General features: G+C 37.1%; 4 protein-coding genes across 6 annotated transcripts; 3 read left to right on the top strand and 1 right to left on the bottom strand.

The window, feature by feature from the left end:
• Positions 1 to 2,368: 2,368 nt before the first annotated feature.
• Positions 2,369 to 6,588, top strand: LOC121753762 (probable galactinol--sucrose galactosyltransferase 1). The gene is made up of 13 exons (XM_042149011.1): positions 2,369 to 2,637; positions 2,918 to 3,168; positions 3,246 to 3,336; positions 3,757 to 3,805; positions 3,914 to 4,005; positions 4,090 to 4,197; positions 4,288 to 4,422; positions 4,509 to 4,919; positions 5,003 to 5,144; positions 5,238 to 5,305; positions 5,400 to 5,534; positions 5,618 to 5,835; positions 5,935 to 6,588. The coding sequence occupies exons 1-13, from the start codon at positions 2,447 to 2,449 to the stop codon at positions 6,309 to 6,311; spliced, it is 2,268 nt and encodes a 755-aa protein (XP_042004945.1). The 5' UTR covers positions 2,369 to 2,446; the 3' UTR covers positions 6,312 to 6,588.
• A 2,153-nt stretch (positions 6,589 to 8,741) lies between these two features.
• On the top strand, positions 8,742 to 9,874 carry LOC121754262. Its single transcript, XM_042149633.1, has 2 exons — positions 8,742 to 9,557; positions 9,640 to 9,874. Exon 1 carries the CDS (start codon positions 8,879 to 8,881, stop codon positions 9,527 to 9,529), a length of 651 nt encoding a protein of 216 aa, XP_042005567.1. The 5' UTR covers positions 8,742 to 8,878; the 3' UTR covers positions 9,530 to 9,557; positions 9,640 to 9,874.
• Positions 9,875 to 12,413: 2,539 nt separating this feature from the next.
• On the top strand, positions 12,414 to 17,108 carry LOC121754084 (KH domain-containing protein At5g56140-like). 3 transcript variants are annotated; one of them, XM_042149425.1, is made up of 7 exons: positions 12,414 to 12,620; positions 13,314 to 13,399; positions 14,289 to 14,437; positions 15,166 to 15,285; positions 15,367 to 15,483; positions 16,229 to 16,372; positions 16,488 to 17,108. In XM_042149425.1, the coding sequence occupies exons 1-7, from the start codon at positions 12,607 to 12,609 to the stop codon at positions 16,635 to 16,637; spliced, it is 780 nt and encodes a 259-aa protein (XP_042005359.1). In that variant the 5' UTR covers positions 12,414 to 12,606; the 3' UTR covers positions 16,638 to 17,108. The 3 variants fall into 3 exon arrangements, with proteins under 3 accessions (XP_042005359.1, XP_042005358.1, XP_042005357.1); XM_042149424.1 differs by having other exon boundaries at positions 12,414 to 12,713; XM_042149423.1 differs by lacking the exon at positions 12,414 to 12,620 and adding an exon at positions 12,735 to 13,177.
• On the bottom strand, positions 17,092 to 21,036 carry LOC121754085 (probable calcium-binding protein CML21). The gene is made up of 5 exons (XM_042149427.1): positions 20,859 to 21,036; positions 18,142 to 18,354; positions 17,806 to 18,008; positions 17,522 to 17,693; positions 17,092 to 17,425 (listed from the first exon to the last, which is right to left on the bottom strand). The coding sequence occupies exons 2-5, from the start codon at positions 18,335 to 18,337 to the stop codon at positions 17,310 to 17,312; spliced, it is 687 nt and encodes a 228-aa protein (XP_042005361.1). The 5' UTR covers positions 18,338 to 18,354; positions 20,859 to 21,036; the 3' UTR covers positions 17,092 to 17,309.
• Positions 21,037 to 25,755: the final 4,719 nt, after the last annotated feature.

The following is a 25,755-nucleotide window of genomic DNA, read 5'->3' as shown; positions in this document are numbered from 1 at the left end:
TTCCTCTTAACAAATGCATGAGAGTATTTCATCATCCTTTTTTTAATAAGAAAACATTGGTTCAATTCAATGTCGTCCTAATTTAAATAAAAACAAGTGCACAACCACAAGTTAATAACATAAACGCATGGATAAGAACTAATGGATAACATTCATCTTGTAATTTTATATTATAATTATTGTTGTTATCTTTTTTCTTTCATTATTTGCACACTTTTGTACACCAATCGAATACAGTTAATTGCTATTTCAACAAAGGTATTGCGTGCAGATTTTCGCTCAACGTGGCCCTTTCCTTTTCTATCCTAAATCACCAATTTTGATAAAAATTAATGAACTTCTACTAGTTATTTAATTACATTAAAGTTAATATTTAGTACTACTATTAATTTAATTAAAGATGGCAGCTCAATCAATAGCAACACTCTGGCTAAGTAGTTAAGGTGTTAATATGCTTCCTCCTGAAAATATTTAAATTTGAGAATAGGCGAATTAAGAAAACAAAATACACATAAAAATTACAGCAAAAAAGGACAAATAGAAGAAGATAAGTTGGAAACAAACAAACATAATAACAACCTTCCTCTTCATTGGTGACAAATTCAGTCTTTTTAATTTTTGGGGGCCCTTTTTCTTGCTTTTTGTCCTTGGAAATGGGGATTTTATTAATTAGTTGAATCAATCTAAGCCGTAGGATTAGAGTTTTATGCTAAATCTAGGCCGCTGATTACACGTAATGACAACACGGATCCCTCTCATCCTATAATAATTACACAAACTAATGCATTGTCAACAAGAAAGATCATGCCTTAATTAATATAAACCCCACCTATGCTAATTGCATTCATATTTGTCAAAATATTTACCCTCACAATTTTCATTTTACAACCTAATTCGTGTTGTCAAACACATGACCTAATTTGGTTAGGATTTATTCCTAAAATTGCAATTTGGTATGTCGAATAGTCAGATTATAATTTAACCAATTTCTTTATTTCTTTTATGCGTTTCGATCTAATTCTATCGATATATACGCGATTCAGTCAATTAAATAAGCATTACTTGGTTCACACATTGACTCAAAATCAATTCCACGTTATCAAGCCTTATCCAAAAACTCAGACGACCAAATGTTTTCAACTTTTGGCAGTTAACATATTGGATTTAAATTGAAATATTAGTAAGGATATCACATGAATAATCAAAATTGTAATTATGATTTATGACAATGGGAATGGATATAATGATATTGAATTATGTGTGAAAAATAAGAAACATGCCTAAACATGAATTTTGCATCTAGAAACACATAATTCATGAATAAGATATGGACCAACGTACTTAAAAAAATCAGATATGTACTCATGCTACATTCATCCAATAAAAAAATGTACTATCACAAATCTTGTTTGATAGATATCATTTCCAACCAAAATTTATCATTTTCATAATATTATTTTGTGGTAGCAAATTCATAAATAGATTGTGTCATATTATACCAGTATAATATACATTAGAAATATTTTAAGGTATAGATATACAGAGAAATGATATGCTATATATTTTATGTGAACTCCTTATACGAGCACAACTCCCGTTTGACACACGTTTAGCGTTGTTTATTTCGATTTATATATTTAGTTTGATTCTAATACGTTAATTTGTCTTTTAACAAATTTTTTTTGTTGCGATGTCCTAACATCCTATTTATCAATGATTCAATATTACATAGCTTAGGTCCAATCATAATATAATGTCATTTTATTACGTAACATATCCACGATAAAAAAAAGTTAATTTAATATTTTATAATTTGAAAAGAAAGGATTTCATACTTCACTAAATTATTATATTTAAATTCCATTACAAAACTAATAGGAGTATAAAATAAGATATTTACATTCAATTATTTTTTCACTCATTTTCCTTTAACATTTTTTGGAAACTCATTGCAAATTGCAAATGAAGATAGTATATGATGGAATTGATGCAGCTATTTACTGTTCAAATGTCACCTAATAAGTTAGGTAACGCGTTCAACGCTGCACATTTTGTAGTATGTTTTAGCAAATCGTATTAATTAATCATGTGTGATCAGTAATGGTGTATAAACAATTTCCTTACTTTTAATCGAAATTATTTAAATCTGCATAGATAATTGTTTACATTATTTAGTAGAGGTTTTGCAAAAATGTTGCTTGCATAACTTTTACTACTATAGTATTTATAAATATATAAGTATATAACTAAAGGAAAATGAATTTGTACGGAACAGCATGAAATTCCCGCCAGAAAACAGATATTTTCACCCCTCCCCGTTTTCGTTACCTATAAATACACCCTCACACTTTTCATCGTCTCACCATTCTTTCATTTGCGTGTTGTTGTTGCTGTACTGTCATTTTTCCGTTTATTTGGTTTTCTGAGATTTCCATAGGGATCGAAGATGACGGTTGGGGTTGGGATCTCTGTGAGCGATGGGAAGTTGAATGTGGTTGGGGAGACTATATTGACCGATGTTCATGACAACATCATCGTGACGCCGGCCGCCGGAGGAATCCTGACAAATGGAGCCTTCCTCGGCGTTGTTTCCGATCAGATTGGTAGCCGCAGGGTTTTCCCCGTCGGTAAACTCATGTTAGTTCTTCTGAAACTTTTGCATTTTCTCTTCTTAATCGTGTTATGATAAAACTTAACCTTAAGTTAGTATATGAATATGAGTTGAAATTACTTGTATAGATCGCCTTTCATTTCAGCTGTATTTTGTCATTTTTTATTTGTTTTAGATTTGATGGCATGTTTAGGATATTTGGCATGTCATTTTTAAAATTGTTCGTCATATTGGATATATTCTGGATGTCAGTGGTGGGGATGGAATAATAAACGACATTACTGAATTGTGATCGTGATTCTCCAGGGATTTGAGGTTTATGTGTGTTTTCCGGTTCAAGTTGTGGTGGATGACACAGAGGATGGGCAGTTATGGACAGGACATTCCGTTTGAGACGCAATTCCTGATCGTTGAAGGGCGGGATGGTTCACATTTCGGAGAAGATGAGAAGGAACAATCAGCTCAATATGTTGTGTTCTTGCCAATTCTAGAGGGAAATTTTAGGGCTGTTCTTCAAGGAAATGCAAATAATGAGTTGGAAATTTGCTTGGAAAGTGGTATGAACATAATCTACAGTTTCTTTACTTTTTCCTCATTTTTCAAATATTCATATGCTAATAGTTGAGTAAATCAGGGGATCCTGCTGTTCAAGAGTTTGATGGGAGCCATATGGTGTTTGTTGGAGCTGGATCAGATCCATTTGATGTCATTACCAGTGCAGTCAAGTATGTTTCTATCATTAATTCTGCTGAATGATTGTATCCTGTCTATAGCTTATTACAGATCTCAAGTATTTAATTATTTATATTTTATGTGAGAGATAAGGTGTTGATGATACATTGTCCTTGAGGATTGAACTGGTCATAGTGAAACATTTTCTTTACTGCTAGATTTAGAAACAGATCTCTCAATGTTCCTTTCACCAAAATCCATGATGAGATTTATCATGGCTTTTTATTAGGCTTTGATGTTGTTTCTCACTTTATGGATCAAAACTGTAGGTTCTGATGGATAGTATTTTTAAAACAGAGGACCATGTCATTGTTTGTTTGTGCTTAGGATATTATAGTGTTCTTAGATATTTAATATTCCTATATGCTCTAGGCATAGCTGAAATACTAAGGATATATTTCCAAATAATGCAGGATTGTGGAGGGGCATTTAAAGACTTTCAATCATCGTGAGAGGAAGAAGGTAAAGTATTTCTTCCAATATTTCATTTCCAAATTAGTTTTTCCATGAGAAAAATGAACTCTCAAAAGCTGATAACGTCCTACTAATATTGCTTGTATCACAATTCAGATGCCGGACATGTTGAACTGGTTCGGATGGTGTACATGGGATGCCTTCTATACTAATGTTACTGCCCAGGGAGTGAAGCAGGGTTTGGAGAGGTAACCTGGTTACATTCTAGTGTGGCCTGACCTTTTGACATTTCAACAACTTGATGTTATTTTCTTTGCTATTTCTTAACGCAGTTTGGAGAAAGGCGGGATTCCTCCAAAGTTTGTAATAATTGATGATGGGTGGCAGTCAGTTGGCATGGATCCAACTAGTGAGAAAACTGAAGCAGATAACTGTGCTAAGTGAGTCCAATAATCATCTAATACCTTTCATATATTCTTGTTACTCTTTTCTATCACTAACTGTTGTACTTTGCTCATTCTTGTGTCCAGCTTCGCGAACAGATTGACAAATATCAAGGAGAACCACAAATTTCAAAAGGATGGGATAGAGGGTGAAAGAATTGAGGATCCAGCAAAAGGAATCCGGCACATTGTTTCAGAAATAAAAGATGAACACTCTGTCAAGTATGGCCTTAGTGATCTTGTTTACTTCTTACTTGTCATGAATATGAAGGCAACAACTGTTTATGCTTCTCATATCGACCTTGCAGGTATGTCTATGTGTGGCACGCGTTGGCTGGTTACTGGGGTGGTGTCAAACCTGAAGCAGCTGCAATGGAGCATTATGAATCCAAGATGATTTTCCCTGTCTCATCTCCTGGGGTCGAGTCGAATGAACCATGTGATGCCTTCAATAGCATGGCCAAGAATGGCCTTGGTTTAGTTAATCCTGACAAAGTCTTTAGCTTCTACAATGAGTTGCACTCATACCTTGCATCAGCTCGCATTGATGGTGTCAAGGTAGATGTCCAGAACATTCTCGAAACCCTTGGAGCCGGCCATGGTGGAAGGGTGAAGCTTGCTCAGAAATACCACCAAGCACTGGAGGCGTCTATCTCAAGAAACTTCCCAGATAATGGGATCATTTCTTGCATGAGCCACAACACAGATGGTTTGTACAGGTAACCAAAATGGATTTTACATTTTGTGTAGGCTTTAATAATTGCATGTGCTGATTCAGATGTGTTTTGTGCTATCTTTGCAGTTCCAAGCGATCTGCTGTTATAAGAGCATCAGATGACTTCTGGCCACGTGATCCAGCATCACACACTATCCACATTGCATCAGTTGCATACAACACCGTTTTTCTTGGGGAGTTTATGCAACCAGATTGGGATATGTTCCATGTAAGCTGATGACCATGACAAACTATATGTTTTTAACAAGAGTTGATGATGATAGATAAATGGATGCTAAATTTTTCTCTGATCTAATGACAGAGTGTGCATGAAATGGCCGAATACCATGGAGCAGCACGAGCCGTGGGAGGTTGTGCTATATATGTCAGGTGCAATAACGTACCTCAAATATTGTCATCACAAAGTTTTCTATTTTACATAGCATTGTTTTCCTTATTCTGGACTTTGTTATGTTATCTGCAGCGATAAGCCCGGGCAGCACGACTTTAACCTTCTCAGGAAGCTCGTGCTTCCTGATGGCTCCATCTTGAGGGCTAAACTTCCAGGAAGACCAACTCGCGATTGCCTCTTCTCAGACCCCGCTAGAGATGGAAAAAGGTGCATTACAGTTCCTATTTTGTTTGTCATGTTACACTATAGGTGTTCTTTTTCATCTAACAACTGCTATCGTCTGACTACAGTTTGTTGAAAATCTGGAATCTGAATGATCACAATGGAGTTGTGGGGGTGTTCAATTGCCAAGGAGCCGGGTGGTGTAAGGCCGGAAAGAAGAACCTCATTCACGATGAACATCCTGGAACCATAACTGGAGTCATTCGATCCAAAGACGTTGATTATCTTCCAAGAGTCACAGATGACAAGTGGAAGGGAGACACGGTTGTCTACGCTCATCTGCAGGGTACTTACTCTTCTAGGAAACCGCAACTGCGTTGAAAAAATGAATAATACCAGGATAATGTATGTAATCTAATGATGGTTTGTGTGTGTATGTGTGCAGGAGATGTGGTTTATCTGGCCAAGAGTGCTTCTCTCCCCATCACGCTCAAGACCAGAGAATACGAGGTCTTCACAGTGGTTCCGGTGAGGAAGCTGTCGAATGGAGCTGCATTTGCGCCCGTTGGCCTCACCAAGATGTTCAACTCAGGAGGAGCGATCAAGGGATTGAAGTACGAAGCAGAGAAGGCGGGAAGTGTTGAGATGGAAGTGCGCGGGTGTGGCACGTTTGGAGCGTACTCGTCTCTCAGACCTAAAAGAATTGAAGTGGATGCAAAGGAGGTCGAGTTCGAGTACGACGAAGCAAGTGGATTCATCACATTTGCCTTGGAAGTTCCAGCCAAGGAGTCCTACCTTTGGAGTGTTGTTGTTCAACTATGAACAATCCATTGTCATTATCAAGATTGTTGTATTGCTAGATTTGGGGGGGTCCACATACCTCCGATGACTCGATAGGAGTTTAAGACAAGATCATTTTTTTGCTTTTGCTTTTGCATTTGCATTTGCATTCCCTATAATAAATGCAGTTTAGAATAAATATGATTGAGCTTTAGAATCTCAGTTTCGCCATTGATGGAAACTGGAAGTTGGAGATTGGCAATTTTATGTGAGGATTTTGCATTTGCATTATAAAATACAAGCTGCTCCTTTGTTCTTATTACTTTTATAGGAGTGTTTGGATGAATATCTTTCACGAACCTCATCCACTAATTATTAACTTAAATATTTGAAATTAAATTAAGTGTATGTATAACAATTCTAATTGAATTAGTAAATTCTGATAAATACTTTTAAATTAAACCTGCAAAATAATTAATTAAGTAGCTCGTTTTGTAATTTTTTTTGTGTGATATAAATTTAAATACGAAGAAGTGAAGATTCAGGCATGAAAAAGTATTAAGATAGATAATAAAAGTAGATGTAACACCTCTCAATTTGTTTACCTTTTTATAGCATAGGAGAAAGAGTGAAACACTGAAGACATGAACAAAACCGAAAAGATAGTAAAGAACTATGAAGTTATTAACTATAAGAAATTTATCCATGTATCGTAAATTTAGTTTAAATACTTACACTTTTTTAGCTTTAGAGTGGACATGGTTAGGTACACGATTTTAATTTTTAGCCTTTAGGCTTAATAATAACGTGTCATTAGATGATACTTGATAATTAATGCAATAAGAAAATGACATTTACAAGTGATTTTAGACTGAACATATTTAATCAGCACTTTTCATGGGAAATATATATTTCAGCTAATTTTGTTTTCTAAAAAAACTTCTGAATAACTTGTAAATAAAATGTAAAAGTATCATATTATCTACCTCTGCTACAATAGACTATGTATTCATTTTAATCTGTTCACAAAATAATCCATATCAATTTTTGGTAATATGATCTATCATTTTTACTTGTCTCTAACTATTTCTCTTATTTATTCATATAATATTTTAATTTTTTTTTATCTCTACTACTTTATCAATGTTTTATTAAAATTTGTACTTCATTTACAGAGCCAATTGGGTAAATTTAAAAATTGTGACCATTATTTGTAGACTATCAATTATCAACAGATGATGTTTATTTGTTAAGTTTTAAAGTTTGTTAACACGTCAGATTAATAAATTTATATTGCGTACAGAATATTGTTGCTTAAATTGGTTACTATAGATTTAAAATTGACAAAATCATACTTGTGTCCTACTATATATATCGACAAATGATGTTTAAATTGCATACCGAAAATGATATATGCAGCTGTACTAATAACTAACCCTATCCATTACTTATTGCAAATTGCAATTTTTAATTCGTCACATTTATTAGGAATGACAGAATGTTTATCCATTTTATATTTTTCCAAGAAAATAAATAAAATAAACGTCAAAAAGGAAACAACAATTTGCTCTACTTTCATCCACTGTCATAGACTCATAGTGGCAGAAGATATATAATAATATAAATATTCAAAAGAAAAAAATTTGAAGAACCGAAGAAACTACCTTCCCTTCTACTGCTATTATTTAAGTGGTAATCTATTGAATTTTCATGTTATAATTTCCTAAAACAACAAAAATGTTGAATTGAATTTAATAACTTTACAAAACTTGTTAGTACCTAATCGAATTAATTCAAGCAATAAAACTTGTTACCAAAATGGATAATAACAAAAGACAAATTGTCAGAAAAATCGTTAAAAGTTTTGGTATGTCTCTCAATTTTAATAACAAGCCAGAAAATCGAATTTCATAATTTTTTTACAGTGCAAAATGAAATTTAGAAAGTCTAACAATGTGATACTAACCGGATTAAAAGACCATATTTCCCATCTTATATGACTTAAAACAAGCATGGTATATAACTAAAAAATAATTAAAAATGTTGTAAATAATCTAACATTGCATGTATAAAGTCAAAACAATTTACTGAGAAAAAACACTTGCATAAGCATTTTCAATATTCCATTAACAAATTTCCTTTAGTAATTTGCATTGACCTGGTTATTGCAACTATTTTGTGTTTCCAATTGACCAAAATTCTTATATAGTAATTTCAATGATGTCGACCTCCTCCATTTAATATTTGTTGCCAATGCATCTTTAATTGCATCAATTTTTATTTGAAATATAGTATTATGACTTGGAATAGAAGTAAACTTCCCAAAAATTTAATAAATTATTAAGCTGTTACATTCATCGCTCCATTTTTTTTTACAAATTTTTATCTGACCGTTGCCCATTCCTCACACAAAAAATATGACCGTTGCTCATTCCCCCCATCAACATCACCACCATCGTTTAAATATCTGAAACTCCCCTGTTTCCCTCAACGAATCAATCTCAACTCTCTCTCTCTCTCTAGATCTGTCTCACTCTCGATCGATCTCTATATCTGTGAAATTGTTGAGGATTTGTGTAATACTTACAAGTTTGTCGAAGATTATATCAATGGCTGAAGGTAAAGACGCTCACGTGCTGGAAATTCCGGTGGTGGATGAGGAGCAGCGCTGCCGCCACAGATCGGGTTGTACGGCGGCGATGCGGATCCATCCGCTGGCGGAGATCTCGCGCAGCCCGGGGCACTTCCTCCTGCTGAAGCTGTGGCAGAGGGAGGAGGATCTGTTCGGGAGGAGAATGTCGAAAAAGGAATCGCGGATGGACTCGATCCGGAGCGAGATCTTCCACCTCTGCACTCAATTCTTCCTCTTCCACGGCGTGTTCTTCACGATCCTCTTCGCATCGTCGCCGCAGGAGAGGTGCGGCGAGTGGTGGTTTCCGACGCTGCTGTCGGGGAGCGCGTCGGCGGCGATCGCGTTCATGGTGCACTGCAAGCTGTGGAGGTTCTGGAAGGTGGAAGGGCAACTGCAGAGGGAGCGTGCGGAGGCTCGTGCGCTGACGCGGTGCGTGCAGGAGCTGAGGATGAAGGGCGCGAGCTTCGATCTGAGCAAGGAGCCGAACAGGGGGAAGCGGTTGAAAAGCTCCAGCGTGGAGATCAAGTGGGGACCACTCACGTGGTGCTCTCGCTACAGAGTCACGCTCCTCCTCGTCTCCTTCGCTGGATTGGCGCTGCCTTCCTGCAGATTCGTGCTCTGCGCCTGATTGATTGATTTCGCTAGGGCACAAAAAGGTGATAAGCTGAATTAGTTCAATTTTTCATGAATTTGATGAATTGGTGCGAGTGGTTTTGTTGATTTGGAGTTGAATTTCAGGAATGAAGCTCTCTAGGTCCGAATATTCTGCTCCATCTCTGAGATGGAGAGAAGGAGAGTGTTTCAGTTGGAGAAAATGGGAAGCATTTTGTTGTGATTTTGGAGCAAGTTAGCAACACTGCTTGTGTTCTGTTTCTTAAGTTCATGGAGTATAAATTTAGGCTATAAAATCTCTATTTTTTCATGTATTCTATTCTTTGATTCTTTCCAATAATAGAAAATTGCATTGAATTTATCTATGGTGTTTACAAGCATATGCAGGTGTTTTTGTTGTTTCCAGTATGCAACAAGAAAGGGAAGACGCTTGCATGATAATTTGAAAATAATACAAAAATAACTAGTGTTTAATAAGATTGGATTAAATTTAATTTTGATATAGCAAATATGGTATATTATTCACTCAACATTAGCTCAAAGCTAGCTACATGCCTGTCTTTATATTTTGAATTTCTTACCTTATTAGATACGTATGAAGTTTGTAATGGATAGTAAAAAAATATCGCCATAGTATATCAAAATTATATACCCACGTATAATATCCTAATTTTTTTAAAGGATCAATGTTCAAAATGGACTTCGAATTGTATGAATGAGGGAGATCAGGGTTACACGTGTGATAGAATTTGGGTGTCTAGTTAGTTTTTAATACTGCTATAATGTTTTAATTTACAAAGTATGTGAAATTACCAATCAAACATTCCAAGTAAAATTATAATATTAATCAAACTATTAAGACGGTAACGAATGAAAATCTTAAGAAACTTGCAGCGATCACGATGGAAAATGCAAGTTGATCAAATCGGTAAGATCAATAATATTGGGCTTGCCCAATAAAATGCTCTATAACTTTGGATCACAATTAATTAACTACTACTCCATATTCTTATTCACTCGATCCTGTAAAACGCAAGACCATTTAACTAAGGAATGGATAAAATACAATTTGATTATGTCATGCAACAATTAAGGTAGTCTATTCAGTCAAACCATCTAAAGAAGTTGTGATATCTAATATCCACAAATTATGCTTGTAATCCAATTATAAAGCTCCTGACCCCAACTAGAGTTTAACTCATATACGAAGGATGAAATTACAAATAAACTCATATACTATAGAAATGAGGAAATTACAATCATATACGAAGGGGGAAATTACAAATAAACTCATATACTATAGAAATGAGGAAATTACAACTGATGTCAAGAGGGCTCGAACTCGGCACTTCATACAATAATGTCTAGCTCATTGCCGCTAGGACAAAGGCTCTGGACGACTCCAACTAGAGTTGTGTACGAAGATTTTGCAAAGTAACAATTTATGCTATTTTCGTAAAATTGGCAGAACTTTATCTATGTGACTCTGCTTGAAGCATTAAGATGTCCACGAAAGCCTCTGTCAAAGACTAAGAGATTCAATTAGAGAGGCCCAAGGAGCAAATGAAATTGTTGGAAGGGTCAAACTTGGCCCCGACGTCTAATGACATGAATGGGGTTTGTCGACCGGGAAATTGCAAGTCATCGTCATCAATATAAGACATGAGGAGGTAAGTTAATCGAATTATAGAAGCATGCTATAGCTTGATTTGATTCCATTTTGTCTATGGGTAATACTCCTATGTATTATAACCCAGCTATGTCAATTGCATACGTTAATTTCGATTTTCATACTTAACAATTTAGAAATAATTCACCATCAAAACCTCGAATGGCACTCTAGTTGAATGAGCTTCTATCAACGTTGCACCAGCAAACACATAATAATACTATTATTATTATTAATCTTAATTCAAATACGAAATAGAAGGTTATAGAAAAGTAAAAATTTTGATCCTAATTAGCTAGGGTGGGCGTTTGAACATTCTTCTAATTTTCAGCATAAACAAACAAACAAAAAAATCCACGCAAATGATAGAACTATAATTCTTCCCAGATGAGATGAGTACAAAAGAAGATGAATTTTGGTTTGATATAAAATTCAATCAATTCCCTACCTAAATACATGGAGGAGAAAAGAGGGTGGTCAGAGTGAGTTTGTGATTGTATTCACATTGCCAAAAAAGTAACATCACAACTACCATTCCCCTCTACATACGCTAAGTGCCTTTTTCACTTTCACACTGTCAACAATAATTAATTATAATTAGTGAAAATTTAATACTATTATTAACAAGAAATATTCAATAAATATTAAAGAAAATGAAAAAAAAAGAAGGCATCAAAATCAAGAAATGAGATGGACAGTAGTGGGCAAAGGTCCCATGATTGAGGGCCAACCAATGATGGTTCATGACCAAGCTCCAAGGCAACCACAAAAAAAGACCTCTGCATACAAGAAAGTTTTTGCCCTTTTTCAAATAGTACATTTTAATATTCATTTTTTTACCATGTGTGGAGTACCTCGTTTTGCCCTTTTTCAAATAGTACTACTCTACTTTTTTATTTAATGTATATATTATTCAATTTTTTACCTTGCGTGGAGTAGCTCAAGCTAAAGTTCAATTAAATTAAAACTGAATAAAGGGTTCATATATATCTTGATTGGGTTAACCCACTATAAGTTAAAAATATTTTTTTAGTTTTATTCTATATGATCGTGTAAATCATATTTAATCATGTAATATAAGTGTTAAATCAGATTTTTATTATATAGTTTAGGACTATGGCGTGTGCAAATTGAGGAAATAGTTTAGGGCGATTGAAATAGCCAGCTGGCAGAGGTGAAGAGGTATAAATAGAGGTGACTCCGATAATTGAACTAACGCACGGTAAAAATAATTAGGCTTTGCGCCATTGGGTTTGGGGTTCATCTCTCTCTCATCAATTCAATAAATACACACACTTGTCCTTCACAATTGCCCCCCCTTTTAGCTCTTCCTCCACCGACGCCACCGCCTCAATCAGCCAGCTGTGTTCAACTGCCACTTTGCTGGATCTGACACTGCAATCATCGCCGCTGCCGCTCAAACCATGTCGTCCGCCAGGTACATGGCTTACTCCCCCTCCCCCTCCGCCCCCCACTCTCCTCACATCGCCGCCACCCGCACCGCCGCCTCTGCTCTCGTCGAGCAAGAGAAGTAATCACTCTTCTCCTCTCCAATCGTTTATTCGCGCCAGATCTTGATGTCTCGTGTGCTTTTGCTTTGCTGATTGAATACCTACTTCGATTCGGATTTAATTGATTTATGTTTTAGTATCTGGTTTGTAAGGTGTTGAGCTGCGACTACTCGTGTTTGAATTTCTGATGATTATTCATGAAAACAGATGTATGAGGCTCAGTTACACATATGTATGTATGTATATGTCGTCTGAGTCTTTTATATTGATGTGGATTGGTTGTGGACTAGATTCAACATGGATAGAGTAAATTGAATTGTGTTTTGACAGTCTGCGTAATCCTGTGGATGCATAATAAATTCTTGTCAGTTGTCAAGAGTCAAGAACATTATCTTTATATGTTGTCCTTGCGACTAACCTCTGAAGCCGAAGGTCTCGATTCCACTATGGTGTGGTATTTAAATTTTAAATTGCAATTAAAAAGGTATTCTTTATATGCTTGCTTTAAATTGTTTTAATCAAATGGTTCAGGCAGTTTTTATCTCTACTATTCTGTTCGTGGTTAGTAAAATCAGTCTGGTGCACAACTAACTATTCACGATGTATTGTGTCACCTGCAGGTACCTCACAGACTTGCTGGCAGAACGTAACAAGCTCAATCCTTTTATGGCTGTGCTTCCAAATTGCTACCGGATGCTGAATCAGGGTGAGTACAGATTCAAATTTTTGAGTTTCTTGTACGGAAATTTATAAAATATGTGTTGATATTAAAGTAAGCTATTACTTCATCATGACATGGTGCATTGCTCTTTACTGCCTACAAGGTCCTGTCCGATGTTATTGCAGCTTCTGCATATAAATTGGCAGCTCTCAACCATAAGGTGCCATGATGGATTTTGTGTGCCTGGATGGATCAAAATTAAATGAGAGAGGGACAGGATAGTAGTTTTTTGTGGGGATGGGGGCAAATATCTAATATTGGGTATGGATCCATTGTTTTCATGTTCAGCTGGCATTTTGTTTTGTGATTGTTCTTTTGCTCTAGGTGCTGTGTGATGATCTCTACTAATAGATCAGCTCCTCACTGCAAGGTCTTTTTTTGGGTATAAAAAGTTTTCAAAAACTTGCTTGTTGCTATTTCTTTGTTTTGGAAGTCATTCTTACAGAACAGAACCTTACATTAGTGGAAGACTAGTTTAGGAGGATGTTTTATCCTCAGTTATTTTATAGCAACCGTTGGTTGGTGGATAGCTGGTTTTGAAGCACCTTCGTGCTATTTTATGTGATATCTTACTGAGGAAATAGCATCCATCTGCTTCAAGCTATGAATAATAGTGAACTTGGGAAATCCAGGTCTCATGAGCAGTGGCTAACACTAGAGTTGCTAGGTCAATAATTTCATAACATTTAGAACTTCAGGGATATAATTTTTTGACATTCCTTATTATGCTTGTTGATCATCTTTAACTTCACTGATATTTAACTAACCAGTTTAACAGTCCGTGTAGTGTCCATATTGTGGTGACTGATCACTAATTTCTTAACTAATGCTAACTGGTACATCTTGTTCTTGGAAATTGACCTTTTTGAAGCAGAAATATTGCGTGTAACTACACTGTTGGGGAGTGCATCAGTTTTAGAACAAAGTATGCTTGAACATGCTAGCCCCCTGGCTTCAGGAGGAATATATTCAAATGGAGGAGCTAACGCGAACAGATGGGCATCATCACCCTTTCAATCAGAAGTATGGATACTAACCATTAACATAACCTTTTTTCGATCTAATTCTTTACTGTTTTCAGAAGAGCCCCAACAAAATCTTTTACATCTGCCATACTAACGTTTTGTCATTTGATTGTAGTGTTCTTAAATTTAACTTCTCGTGACAGGTAGTTTGGAGCTAACAACTTCAAGAATGATTATACTAATGGCTGGGAATGGCAAACACAGAACTTTATAGAATAGTTTCTTTTAATTGCAATTGATCTGACTACCTATGTGCGACCTATGTGTACCAGCATTCAGCTTTAACTTAGCTTAACATAACTTTAATCTTATTTCTGGGTAGTTGGGTAGTTGCTTTTTTTGCTTCAGTAGAAATGCTAGTGTATTTTATTTTATCAGGGTAAGTGAGTTGCTTGATTTAACTGCTAACAAACTTCTTGACCCACATTTGTACTTTTTATCAGATGTAGATAGCCATTACTTATGCTACTTCTCGATGGTTTATCACATTATGGTTTCTGTCATCGTTTGCATGTGTGTTGATGTGCCTGGATACAAGTCCATGATTTCCTTTCTTTTGCAATTTGATGTTCAGGCTTCTATGGGCCTTTTAGCTTATCTTCTCTCATCTCCATTGAATTCTTAAAGATTTCAAGTTGCAGCATTAAATTTTGTAACATATACCTGGGAGAGGGACAATATTTGTGTAGCTCTTTGTTTGACAACATATTAAACTATAATGTGCAGATATCTAGTGTAATGCAATCTTCCTCCACTCCAAACTGGCTTGGTTCCCAAGGTAGCTCTTCTGGTCTCATAGTCAAGCGGACAATCAGGGTTGATATTCCAGTTGACCAATATCCTAGTGTACTATTCCTCCTCCTACTACTAGTACTTTATTTGTTTTGTTGCCCCATTTTTACATGAACATTATGTTTGGAATTGCAGTATAATTTTGTTGGACGCCTCCTTGGCCCTAGAGGAAATTCTTTGAAGCGAGTTGAAGCAACTACCGAGTGCCGTGTTCTAATCAGAGGGCGTGGCAGTATCAAGGATCCAACAAGGGTAAGTTAGATATGGCCTTTACAGCTGCTGTAGATTTTACATAATCAAATAACATCTGAAAGACTTTCTTAAATCTTTCCATCCCACAAATATGGAAGATCGCAATATTCATTATTTGCAGAAAGACTTTATCATTCCCTTAAATTCTTTGTTTCCTGCATAACAAACATGGTTGAACTTGCGGATTGGGAGCGTTTAGATAATTAATTACATGGAGCGGATGTCATTGATAAAGGACATTTCCCAAGAAGGATCTTATTTCCAAAAAGAAGATGGTTTTTTTACCTTTTAAACACAAATTATAAGCTCCTGGCATCATATTTTATGAACACATAGACCTTTTTCTACAAAATATGCCAAACACTTAGTAGGAGCTTATAAAACACTGAGAAAATGTTTAAAGAGCTTATAAGCTCACCCAAACTCCCTTTTGCTGCAATTCTAGATTTGTTTATTTTCCAATTTTAGTGCATGTTTCTCACCTTATTTCAGAAATCTGAGTTCAAACATTCACATTGATTGATGTTTCTGTGGGAACTCCTTGAAATGGTTGCTTCTACAGCTGCTACATGGTTTTTAAAATGCACGGTTCTATTAGGAACTCCCCTCTCTTTTTTTGGCTAGTAACCATTCGTTATAATATCTTCAATTACAGTAAATGTTTGTTACGAAATGATCTCTTTCAAAACTGACAGAATGTAATCTTCCTATTAATGATGGTTTGCTCTATGATTTTAATCTGAAGGAGGAGATGATGAGAGGTAAACCGGGATATGAGCACCTCAATGAGCCTCTTCACATACTTGTCGAGGCAGAACTGCCTGTTGAGATCATCGATGCTCGTCTAATGCAGTCACGTGAGATACTAGAAGATTTACTTAAGCCTATGGTCAGTTTCATCCACCAAACTTTAATATTTCTCTTCTCCCCCACATCAACATTTAACACATTTCTTTTCCCAGCTATCATCTAAAGTTCCATTCTTCCTTAATTCTGCAATGCAGGACGAAGCTCAAGACTACTATAAGAAGCAACAGCTGCGAGAACTGGCACTGCTGAATGGTACACTTCGTGATGATGTCTCTCAAATGTCTGGTTCTGTATCACCCTTTCACAACAGCCTGGGAATGAAGAGGGCGAAAACCAGGGTGTGATCAATGTTTGGAGTTCAGATGTCTTCCAGCTCTGCCTTGAAAACTGCAGTTCCTATAGCACAGGTCTATTGCTGTGCCAGCCGATGCCTGTCACTGCGCCGTCGGGGCACTGGTCTACTGAGTGCCAGTTCTAACCTGTCTCTATATGATATGAGTGCTTTTATATTACCCGTGGGAGATTTAGTAGCAGTAAAAATGTTTGGTAATGGATGTTAATGGTGAGGGGTTTGGAGTTTGTATGTTGTTTCCTGGGCAGTTTGGTAGGGGAGTATTCTCCCCCCAGAAGAACATCGCCTCCTATTATTTTATTTGTTGTTAGCTTATGCTGTGAGTTTTATCTATTATGGAACATATTTGTGATATTCATTATGGAATATGTAATGTATACTCTGCAAACATGCTAAAACATTGATGCCTGCCCATGTAGTGAATTTTTGGGAATGAATCATTTATGTATTGTCAATTTCCTCATTTCATCTCATCTCATCAGAAGTTCAACATACAGTCATGTCTTGGAATCTGGGTTTCAAGCAAAAAAGCAAGAGATACAACATTGGCTAGTTTTACAAAAGGTGTAATTTCCTTTTGTGGCAGTGAGGATGTGTTCTGGTTGAACAAGGTTTATGTACAACAGGAAGGAAACAATATGCAGAAATGATTAAATTTTGAAGGTCAGTTATCTGCATCATCGTCATTGTCATCAGCGTCTTCAATGCCAACCCAACGAGTGAAAGCAAAAAGGAATTCCTTGAAGTTAACCATTCCATTCTTGTCCCAGTCCATCTCTTCTGCAAAACACAAATTGAAGGCTTGTGTTAGAAATCCTTGAAAGTTTTTATGCAGAATGCAGCACTATAGGAAGTTGGGAACAAGAAGCGACTAACCGAATCTCCTCATTGCAATTCTTCCAGAGGATCGTTCACCTGAAGTAGTTTCATTTATTGCATCAACCATCTCATTTCTACTCACATACCCATCTTTGTTCTTGTCCAGAAACACAAATGCATCCACCAGTGTTTCAAATGTAGAATCCAGATTCGGCATCCCCTTCCAGTACTTCTCGCAATGTCAAGGAACACAATGTATGTATGTACGAATGCAGGCAATATTTCCAATTTTGCAACTCAAATAGATATAAATGCTGAAAGATATTGGTAGGTTTGGATACAGATTGGTGGGCAGCTGGATCTTCCCTGAGAAAGTAGACGAGGCAAAGAAGAACTATGAACTCGTTAAACTTGATCCCCTTGGCATCGCTTATATCACACGCATCAAACAGATCATTGATCTCCTCATCAGTGAAACTGATCTCTAGCTTTTCAAAGCAGTGCTTCAGCTCTTGTTGATCAATTACACCATTCCCATCCTCATCTACAAAGACAACACAAATGGATGATATCAAAAACAGCACTAGCTCCATTCTGTTTGTTTCTTCTAATCATCGATTTCTAAGGACATTATAGTCAAGATTCACCAGCACCGGAACACAAAGCGTGATGCTCACCAAAATTTTCGAATGTAGCTTTGCATTTTCTTAAGCTCTGATCAATTTTGGGGAACTTCAAAATGATGCTATTGAAGGACTTGATACTACAGCCTTTAGCTTCTCGTCTACGCATTGCCTCGAGTATTCTGGCCTCGAGATTCGATTCTGGCACTGCACCCCTCGCAGACGAACTTTTGGCAACCGCAGCTCCCATTTTCAGTTGATCAAAACCTAAACAACAAGAGAGCAACACAATGATTGAGGAATGTGTATCACTAGGCATGCACACGGTTCAAAAACCGTCGGTTCCGCGATTCACGATTCAAAAAAATCATGAACCTGAACCGGCCCGCCAAGGGTTTAGGCAGTTCCGGTTAAAAAAACCGTCGGTTCGAGCGACGGTTCAAAACCGCAGGTTCCGAGCCGATTCAGCGGTTCAGTTTTTTTTTTACATTTTCTTCTTTATTTATCTATAGAATGTGCGTAAATAAAATTCAAAAAATCACGAAGAAAATTGCTTTACTGATATAAATTTAAACGAGGCTACAAGTTACAACAAATACAAATCACTAAAGACTTGAAGTCTTAAACAATAAATTTAAATATTTGTTGCTTTTTTAATCAACTATTTTTATCATTCTTATACAAATTATATTAATTGTTGCTTTTTTGCACATTTTAATCAATACATTGAGAAAAATGAGTAACATACCTGTATTTAAATATAATTATTTGAACATGTCCAAATTCTATAAATATACAAATTATGAGCAACATGCCACATTCAAATTTAATTAAACTATTATAGTTGATGCTATTATTAACTATAAATTTGTCTTAGAAAAGGAATTATGACAAAAATAAATATAAAAATAGTAAATAATAAAATGTAAAAAATAAAGAAAGTTTTGTCTTCTACATTGGAAAAATATTAATGAATGATCTAAACATATAGTTATAAAAGAAAATACTTCAACATATTTTGTCCTACATCGAAAGTGAAACATAAAATATTCAAGGTTGTCTTTATAAAAGAGAAACAATCAAAAATAGTTTCTTATAATTCAGAGGCCCAACAAATAAATATGGGATATTATGAAATTATTGTATTTATTTTTTTGTGAAAATTAATTTTTAAATATAAAAAATAATTTTTATAAATAATTAATATATATTTTTATTTTTATTTGAACCGCCGGTTTGAACCGTTGAACCGGTGGTTCCGGTTTCTGAAAATCGTGAACCTGAACCGAACCGTCCGGCGGTTTGAACCACCGCCGCCGGTTCGGTTTGGTTTGTGCATGCCTAGTGTATCACACCAAGTTATACTATCAAATTACTAAAGGCTCATTTTGGTCCTTAAAATATTGCGATTTTTTAATTTTGGTCCAAAACATTATCTTTTGAATTATTCGGTCTCTCACAAATAAAAACGGGTCACATTTAGTCCATTTTGAACGGTTCCGTCAAATAAATTTGATGGAAATTCCAAATTTGGACGGAAATTCAAAAATTTGACGGAAACATGCCGGCTTTCGACTCCCGATGTTCTGCCGCTGCTGCTCACCATCAAGTCGTCGTCTCGCCTCCTCTCCCTCTCCCTCACCCTCGACCCCTCCATCGACCACCTCCCCCTCGCCGTCGTCCAGGCACCCTCCGCTACGGCTGCCTCCCCCGCCGCAGTTCCACCTCCTCCTCTCAAATCGTGGCTGCGGCAACTCCGGAAGGCGTCGTCGTCGCTAATTTTGCCGGAGATGAAATCGATCGGATACACCCCCTGTTGCGGCACCTGCAATTACCTATTTCTGACTCGTTCAAAAATCGGTCAATTCGTCGTCTCGCCTCCTCTCCCTCTTCCTCACCCTCGCCGTCGTCCAGGCACCCTCCGCTACGGCTGCTTCCCCCTGCCGCAGTTCCACCTCCTCCTCTCAAATCGTGGCTACGGCAACACCGGAAGGCATCTACGGGGGATTGATTACTGAGTTGAGCGAGGCGAGGAAGGTGGATGCCGTGACGGAGGTGGTGAGGGAGATGATGTAAGGAGGGGGTGAGGCTGAGGGATGAGACGGTGACGACGGTGGGTGAGGCTGAGGGATGATGGAAGGTGGACGTCGTGGCGGAGGTGGTGAGGGAGGTTTGGGTTTAGGGTTTCCGTCAAATTTTTTACGGAACCGTCCAAAATGGACCAAATGTGACCCGTTTTTATTTGTGAGGGGCCGAATAATTCAAAAGATAATGTTTTGGACTAAAATAAAAAAATTGCAATATGTTAAGGACCAAAATGAGCCTTTAGTCTATCAAAATTCAAAACTACAAGATGAATTTTTGACAAGATGGATTTCCTCCAAAGCCCCAACCTTTCTAATTCTTGAAAAATAGGATGATAAAGTTCCAAACTATATAGGAGTAAATCTTATCCACACGAGACTGAATAAAATTTCAAACGTATGCTGCTGGGAATTCTACAACAAAATTGAAGACCGGAATATGAAAATCGACAGCCCTACCAGCAAAAGCAACTTCTCATAGCTTCAAATTGCAAGATTTATCTGCCTAAATATATCATTCCAGTCCAAATTATATATCGTATCCACACAAATTCACCCCCAATCTTGAAAACATACAGAAAACTAGATTTCAGAGTAATAACATGCATGTGAATTCCCACAATCAGTCAAAAATATTTGTGTGTTTGCTTTTGGAGAGAGAGAGAGAGAGAGAGCGGCTTAGCTTACTTGGTTGTTTGATTTTGACAAAATCAGCAAGAAGTAGTAATCGTGGGCAAGGGAAAGAAACAAGGTTTAAGCAGCAGGTGAGTGTAAATCTGAAGGTGCGAAGGCAGAGATGAGAAAAGAGAAGAAGGTGAAAAAAACAAAGAGGGCATATGTGAAAGTTGGGTTATCACTTAACATTCCTTAATTACGTATTTAACTTTAATTAAATGGGTTTAATAGTCAAGCAGAGATTGGTGATCTGCATTTCCCTATCCACCACGATTCCCTTCTTAAATTTTTTCGCCACGTGATCTTTGTCGTCCTCTTCAACACTACAATTTCACCCTTCTCTCAACTGTGATTGGATGGAAAAAGTTATATCAAAATAGTAGTACAAGGGACTCACAACAAAAAATTATGAATTTTATTCAAATTCTAATTAGTCTCAAACTTTAAAATTCAATTACTGTATGATATTTAAATTTATTAGTAATAATTTTGAAATTAAACAATATAGAATATTTATAAATTATTTAGTATTATTACACAATCAGAATTGTTCATAATTAAATAATGAGATATTAGTCCCTAAAACTATGAACTTTGGCCAAATTTGATATTTTTTACAAACTTTAAAATTGGTTTAAAATATCACAAACTTTATATTTTGTTTGTTATTTCTCAACCCAAATAAGATATCTTTGGTGAAACTCTTATTCTACGTGGGCAACCATGAAATATTTATGATATTTTAGATCATTTTTTTAGTTTGTGACAAATAAGAGAAAAAGCCACGTAGAAACAATGTTGGTTTAGTAGTGTCAATAAGGATAAAAATGCACATAACTTACTCTAATATGTTGATTGACATGCCGTAGAAAATAACAAGCAATTTGTACACTTTGTTATATTTATGACTAATTTTAAAGTTCGCGGGAAATAGCAAAATTTTGCCAAAGTTTATAATTTTAGGGACTAATATCCTGCTATGTTTGATAGTTTTTAAAAATTAAGGAATAAAACAATATTTATTCAAATTTCATAATTTATTTTTAGCAAATTACTTTAATTGAAAATAATGAGATTATTAGAACAAGATAGTCTGAAAAATTACGGAAAGGGGCCACACTCAATATTAGCCACTTGAGATAGATCTTGAAGTCCTTCCAACTGGGAGGGAGCTTGTCAATGATCGTGCACCTTAGGAATTTATCGGGCAAGGTCATCCCTTCAGCCACTAGTGCGTGGATGATCATTTGGAGCTCTTGGACTTGCTCCATGACAGGTCGAGAATCGACCATCTTGTAGTCCATAAATTTGGAAGCTACGACTTGTTCAGTCCCTGCAGCATTATCTATGCTATACTTCTTTTCTAGGTTTTCCTACATTTGTTTAGATGTGGTTACATTGGAGTATACATTGTAGAGGCTATCATCTAATGCACTTAAAATAAAATTTTTACATAGATAATCCCCCTTTCTCCAAGCTTCATAGTCCGCCATGACTTCGAGCCTAGTCTCTTGGTCGCTTGGCGCGGGTGGCTCGTTTTCCGTTAGGAAGTTGGCGACGCCCAATGTTGTCAAGTAGAACAACATCTTCTGGTATCACCGCTTGAAGTCAGATCCTCCAAACTTCAGTGGCTTCTCGGCAGGTGGCATCATTCTTGGTGCCAAAGGTGCCGCACTTGGTCCATGGAAGGAACCAATTCCGTTGCCCCCGAAGGAGCCAACAACGTGGTTGGGCATAGAGCCCCCACCATTCATGTTGGGCATAGAGCCCGTCATGTTCATATTGGTCCCGGATGAGCCAATACCCGTGTTGGTCCCGAAGGAACCAGCACCCGTGTGAGACCCGAAGGCCCCAGCACCTGTGTGAGACCCGAAGGCCCCAGCACTCGATCCATCAAAGGATCCGAAGGAACCACTAAAAGTGGAACCAACTGTTCCCCTCGAGGTGGATCCGCCAGTGAGCCCATGGGTGTTAACATACACCCAAGGGGTTGTTGATGAAGATGGATAGAACCCAGGGGTTGGCATCATCGACGGAATCGATGAAGTGTTGATAGGTCCAGTGGTCGCCATGGTGGAGGAAATGACGGCGGTGGTGGTGGCAGCAGCGGTGTTGGATTCAGTCGACATCTCCAGCAAAGGTGTTAAATGTTTCGAAAGTTTTTAGGTTCAGTTTAGAGTCCAAATTCCTTCAAAAGCAAGTTATATCTCGTCTTGCGATTGTTGGTTTCTGGGGATTACAAGAGATACAACCGGGCGTAATACAATCCAAAAGAAAGAATACAAGTTAATTATTCCCTAAGCTCCAACTCCAAGCTTTAATTAAAAGCTAATTATGCCCAACTTTAATCCACTATTTCTCACTCACCGGAAATCGGATTTGAGAAAGTGAATATACTACATTTATCTACGTAAAATGTAGATCGACGCTATATCATTTAATTTCATGAAATTAAATGTCTCGTCATATTTATTATTTGGTCAAAATCTATTGACCGGGCATATTTAATCCATGATTTTTACAATCCCCCACATGAGTGGAAATAGCCGAATGCATATGCATGCAGACACAAGATCAACCCTCGAGAGGTATATAAGCATAAGGATAGGTAGTTGTTGGCTTTGAACCCTCCATAGTCGACACCATCGGATACACAGGCGGCTTAGTAGCGCGATGCTTTGAACTAATCCCCCACGGCGTGCACCGAGACAATGGTGTTAACGCTTAAACACCTCAACCTCATCCGTTCTCACGTTTTGTGTCCATTGCGGTCTTGGACACCACTTTAGATTCATAAGTGTGTTTTATGAAGCGACCACACTTCGCACTTACATAGGTGATTCTTAGTCAAGTACCTTGACATACTTGGTCTCTTTGAGAACTCCATCTCTTTGAGTTCTTTAAGAACCATTAAAAGTCATAGACTTAGCCTTTAACACTAGGCAAGTTCTCCAACACTCTATTGCTCTCTAGGGAATAGATATAGTTGAGTGTTTCTCATGCACTCTCATAGCTTAGTTGTCCCTTTGAACCAAGTTCTTGGGATCTCCAGTCATCATGGTTGGGTTACCACTATGATAATTCTTTAGTTTGTGGATTTCAAACTCATTCCCTCTAGCAACTTATTCATTTGATCACGGTTTAACCCTTTGGTTAGCGGATCTGCTAGATTATCTATTGACTTCACATAGTCAATTGTAATCACCCATGTTGTGATCAAATGTCTCACGGTGTTATGTCGTCGACGTATATGTCGAGACTTACCATTATAGAAGCCATTGTTTGTCATTCCAATAGCCGCTTGGCTATCGTAGTGGATCAACACTGGTGGCACTGGCTTAGACCAACATGGAATATCTTCAAGGAAGTTCTTAAGCCACTCGACTTCCTCACCCGCCTTATCTAAGGTAATGAATTCCGATTCCATTGTTGATCGGGCTATACATGTCTGTTTTGTGGATTTCCACGATACAGCACCACCCCCAATAGTAAAGGCGTATCCACTTGTTGAAAGTGAGTCTCTATTATCGGATATCCAGTTCGCATCACAGTACCCTTCAAGTACCGGGGGGTATCTCGAGAAGTGTAGCCCAAGATTTTGAGTATGTTTAAATATCTCAAAACCCTCACAAGAGCTCTCCAATGCTCTTTGTTTGGATTGCTCGTGTAACGACTCAACTTGTTCACGGCACAAGCAATGTCAGGTCGAGTGCAATTAGTCAAGTATATAATGCACCCGATGACCCGTGCATACTCTTCTTGTGCAACGGGCTCGCCTTTGTTTTTGCTCAAGTGAACGTCGAGTTCAATTGGAGTCTTAACCGGCGCGCCATCATAGGCTTTGAATTTATTCAATATCTTCTCAACATAATGTGATTGTGTTAAGATGATTCCATCAGACGTTCTTAGAATCTTCATTCCAAGAATTACATCGGCTAGACCCATGTCTTTCATGTCAAAATTTCTCTTTAACATGGCCTTTGTATCGTTAATTACTTGAGTGTTGCTACCCAAGATTAACATATGGTCAACGTATAGACACACTATATAACATGGCCGTTATTAGTGCTCTTGATGTAGACACATTTGTCGCACTCGTTGATTTTAAACCCATTTGATAACATCACATTATCAAACTTCAAGTGCCATTGCAATGGCGCTTGTTTTAATCCATATAAGGATTTTACGAGCTTGCATACCTTTTTCTCTTGTCCAGGTACTACAAACCCTTCGGGTTGTTCCATATATATTTCATCTTCTAGTTCACCATTTAGAAACGCGGTCTTTACATCCATTTGATGAATCTCAAGATTGTGCAATGCAGCAATATCGAGAAACACTCGGATAGATGTAATCCTTGTTACGGGTGAATAGATATCGAAGAAGTCATGACCTTCCTTTTGTTTAAAACCCTTTCTACTAATCGGGCTTTATACTTATCCACTGTTCCATCGGCCTTAAATTTCCTTTTAAGTACCCATTTGCAACTTAGAGGTTTCGCACCTTCAGGTAGATCTACCAACACCCAAGTGTGGTTTAGCAAAATTGAATCAATTTCGCTTTGAACAGCTTCTCTCCAATGCAGCCCGTCTGGGCCATCAAAGGCTACTTTTATCGATGTTAGTTCTTCATCCAACATGAAAGCAATGTAGTCAGGACCAAATGTTTTTGGTGTTCTGACTCTATTACCACGTCTTAGTACTGTATCTTTTGGATCGGGCCTTGCACGCTTGCGCGATTCAGGTTCCTCATCCGCTGATTTAGAACTAGTGGCTTCTTCTTCCACTAGTTTAGAACTAGTGGCTTCTTCAATTCTTGTCTCAGAATTGGTTGAGACTTTTTCCTTGTCTTTGCAAGGAAATGTATTTTCGAGAAATACAGCATTCCTCGACTCAATTGTTGTTCCTAC

The sequence above is a fragment of the Salvia splendens genome, chromosome 11 (assembly GCF_004379255.2).
Source record: "Salvia splendens isolate huo1 chromosome 11, SspV2, whole genome shotgun sequence".
NCBI classification, from domain to species: domain Eukaryota; kingdom Viridiplantae; phylum Streptophyta; class Magnoliopsida; order Lamiales; family Lamiaceae; genus Salvia; species Salvia splendens.
This window is presented reverse-complemented; position numbering and strand designations above follow the sequence as displayed.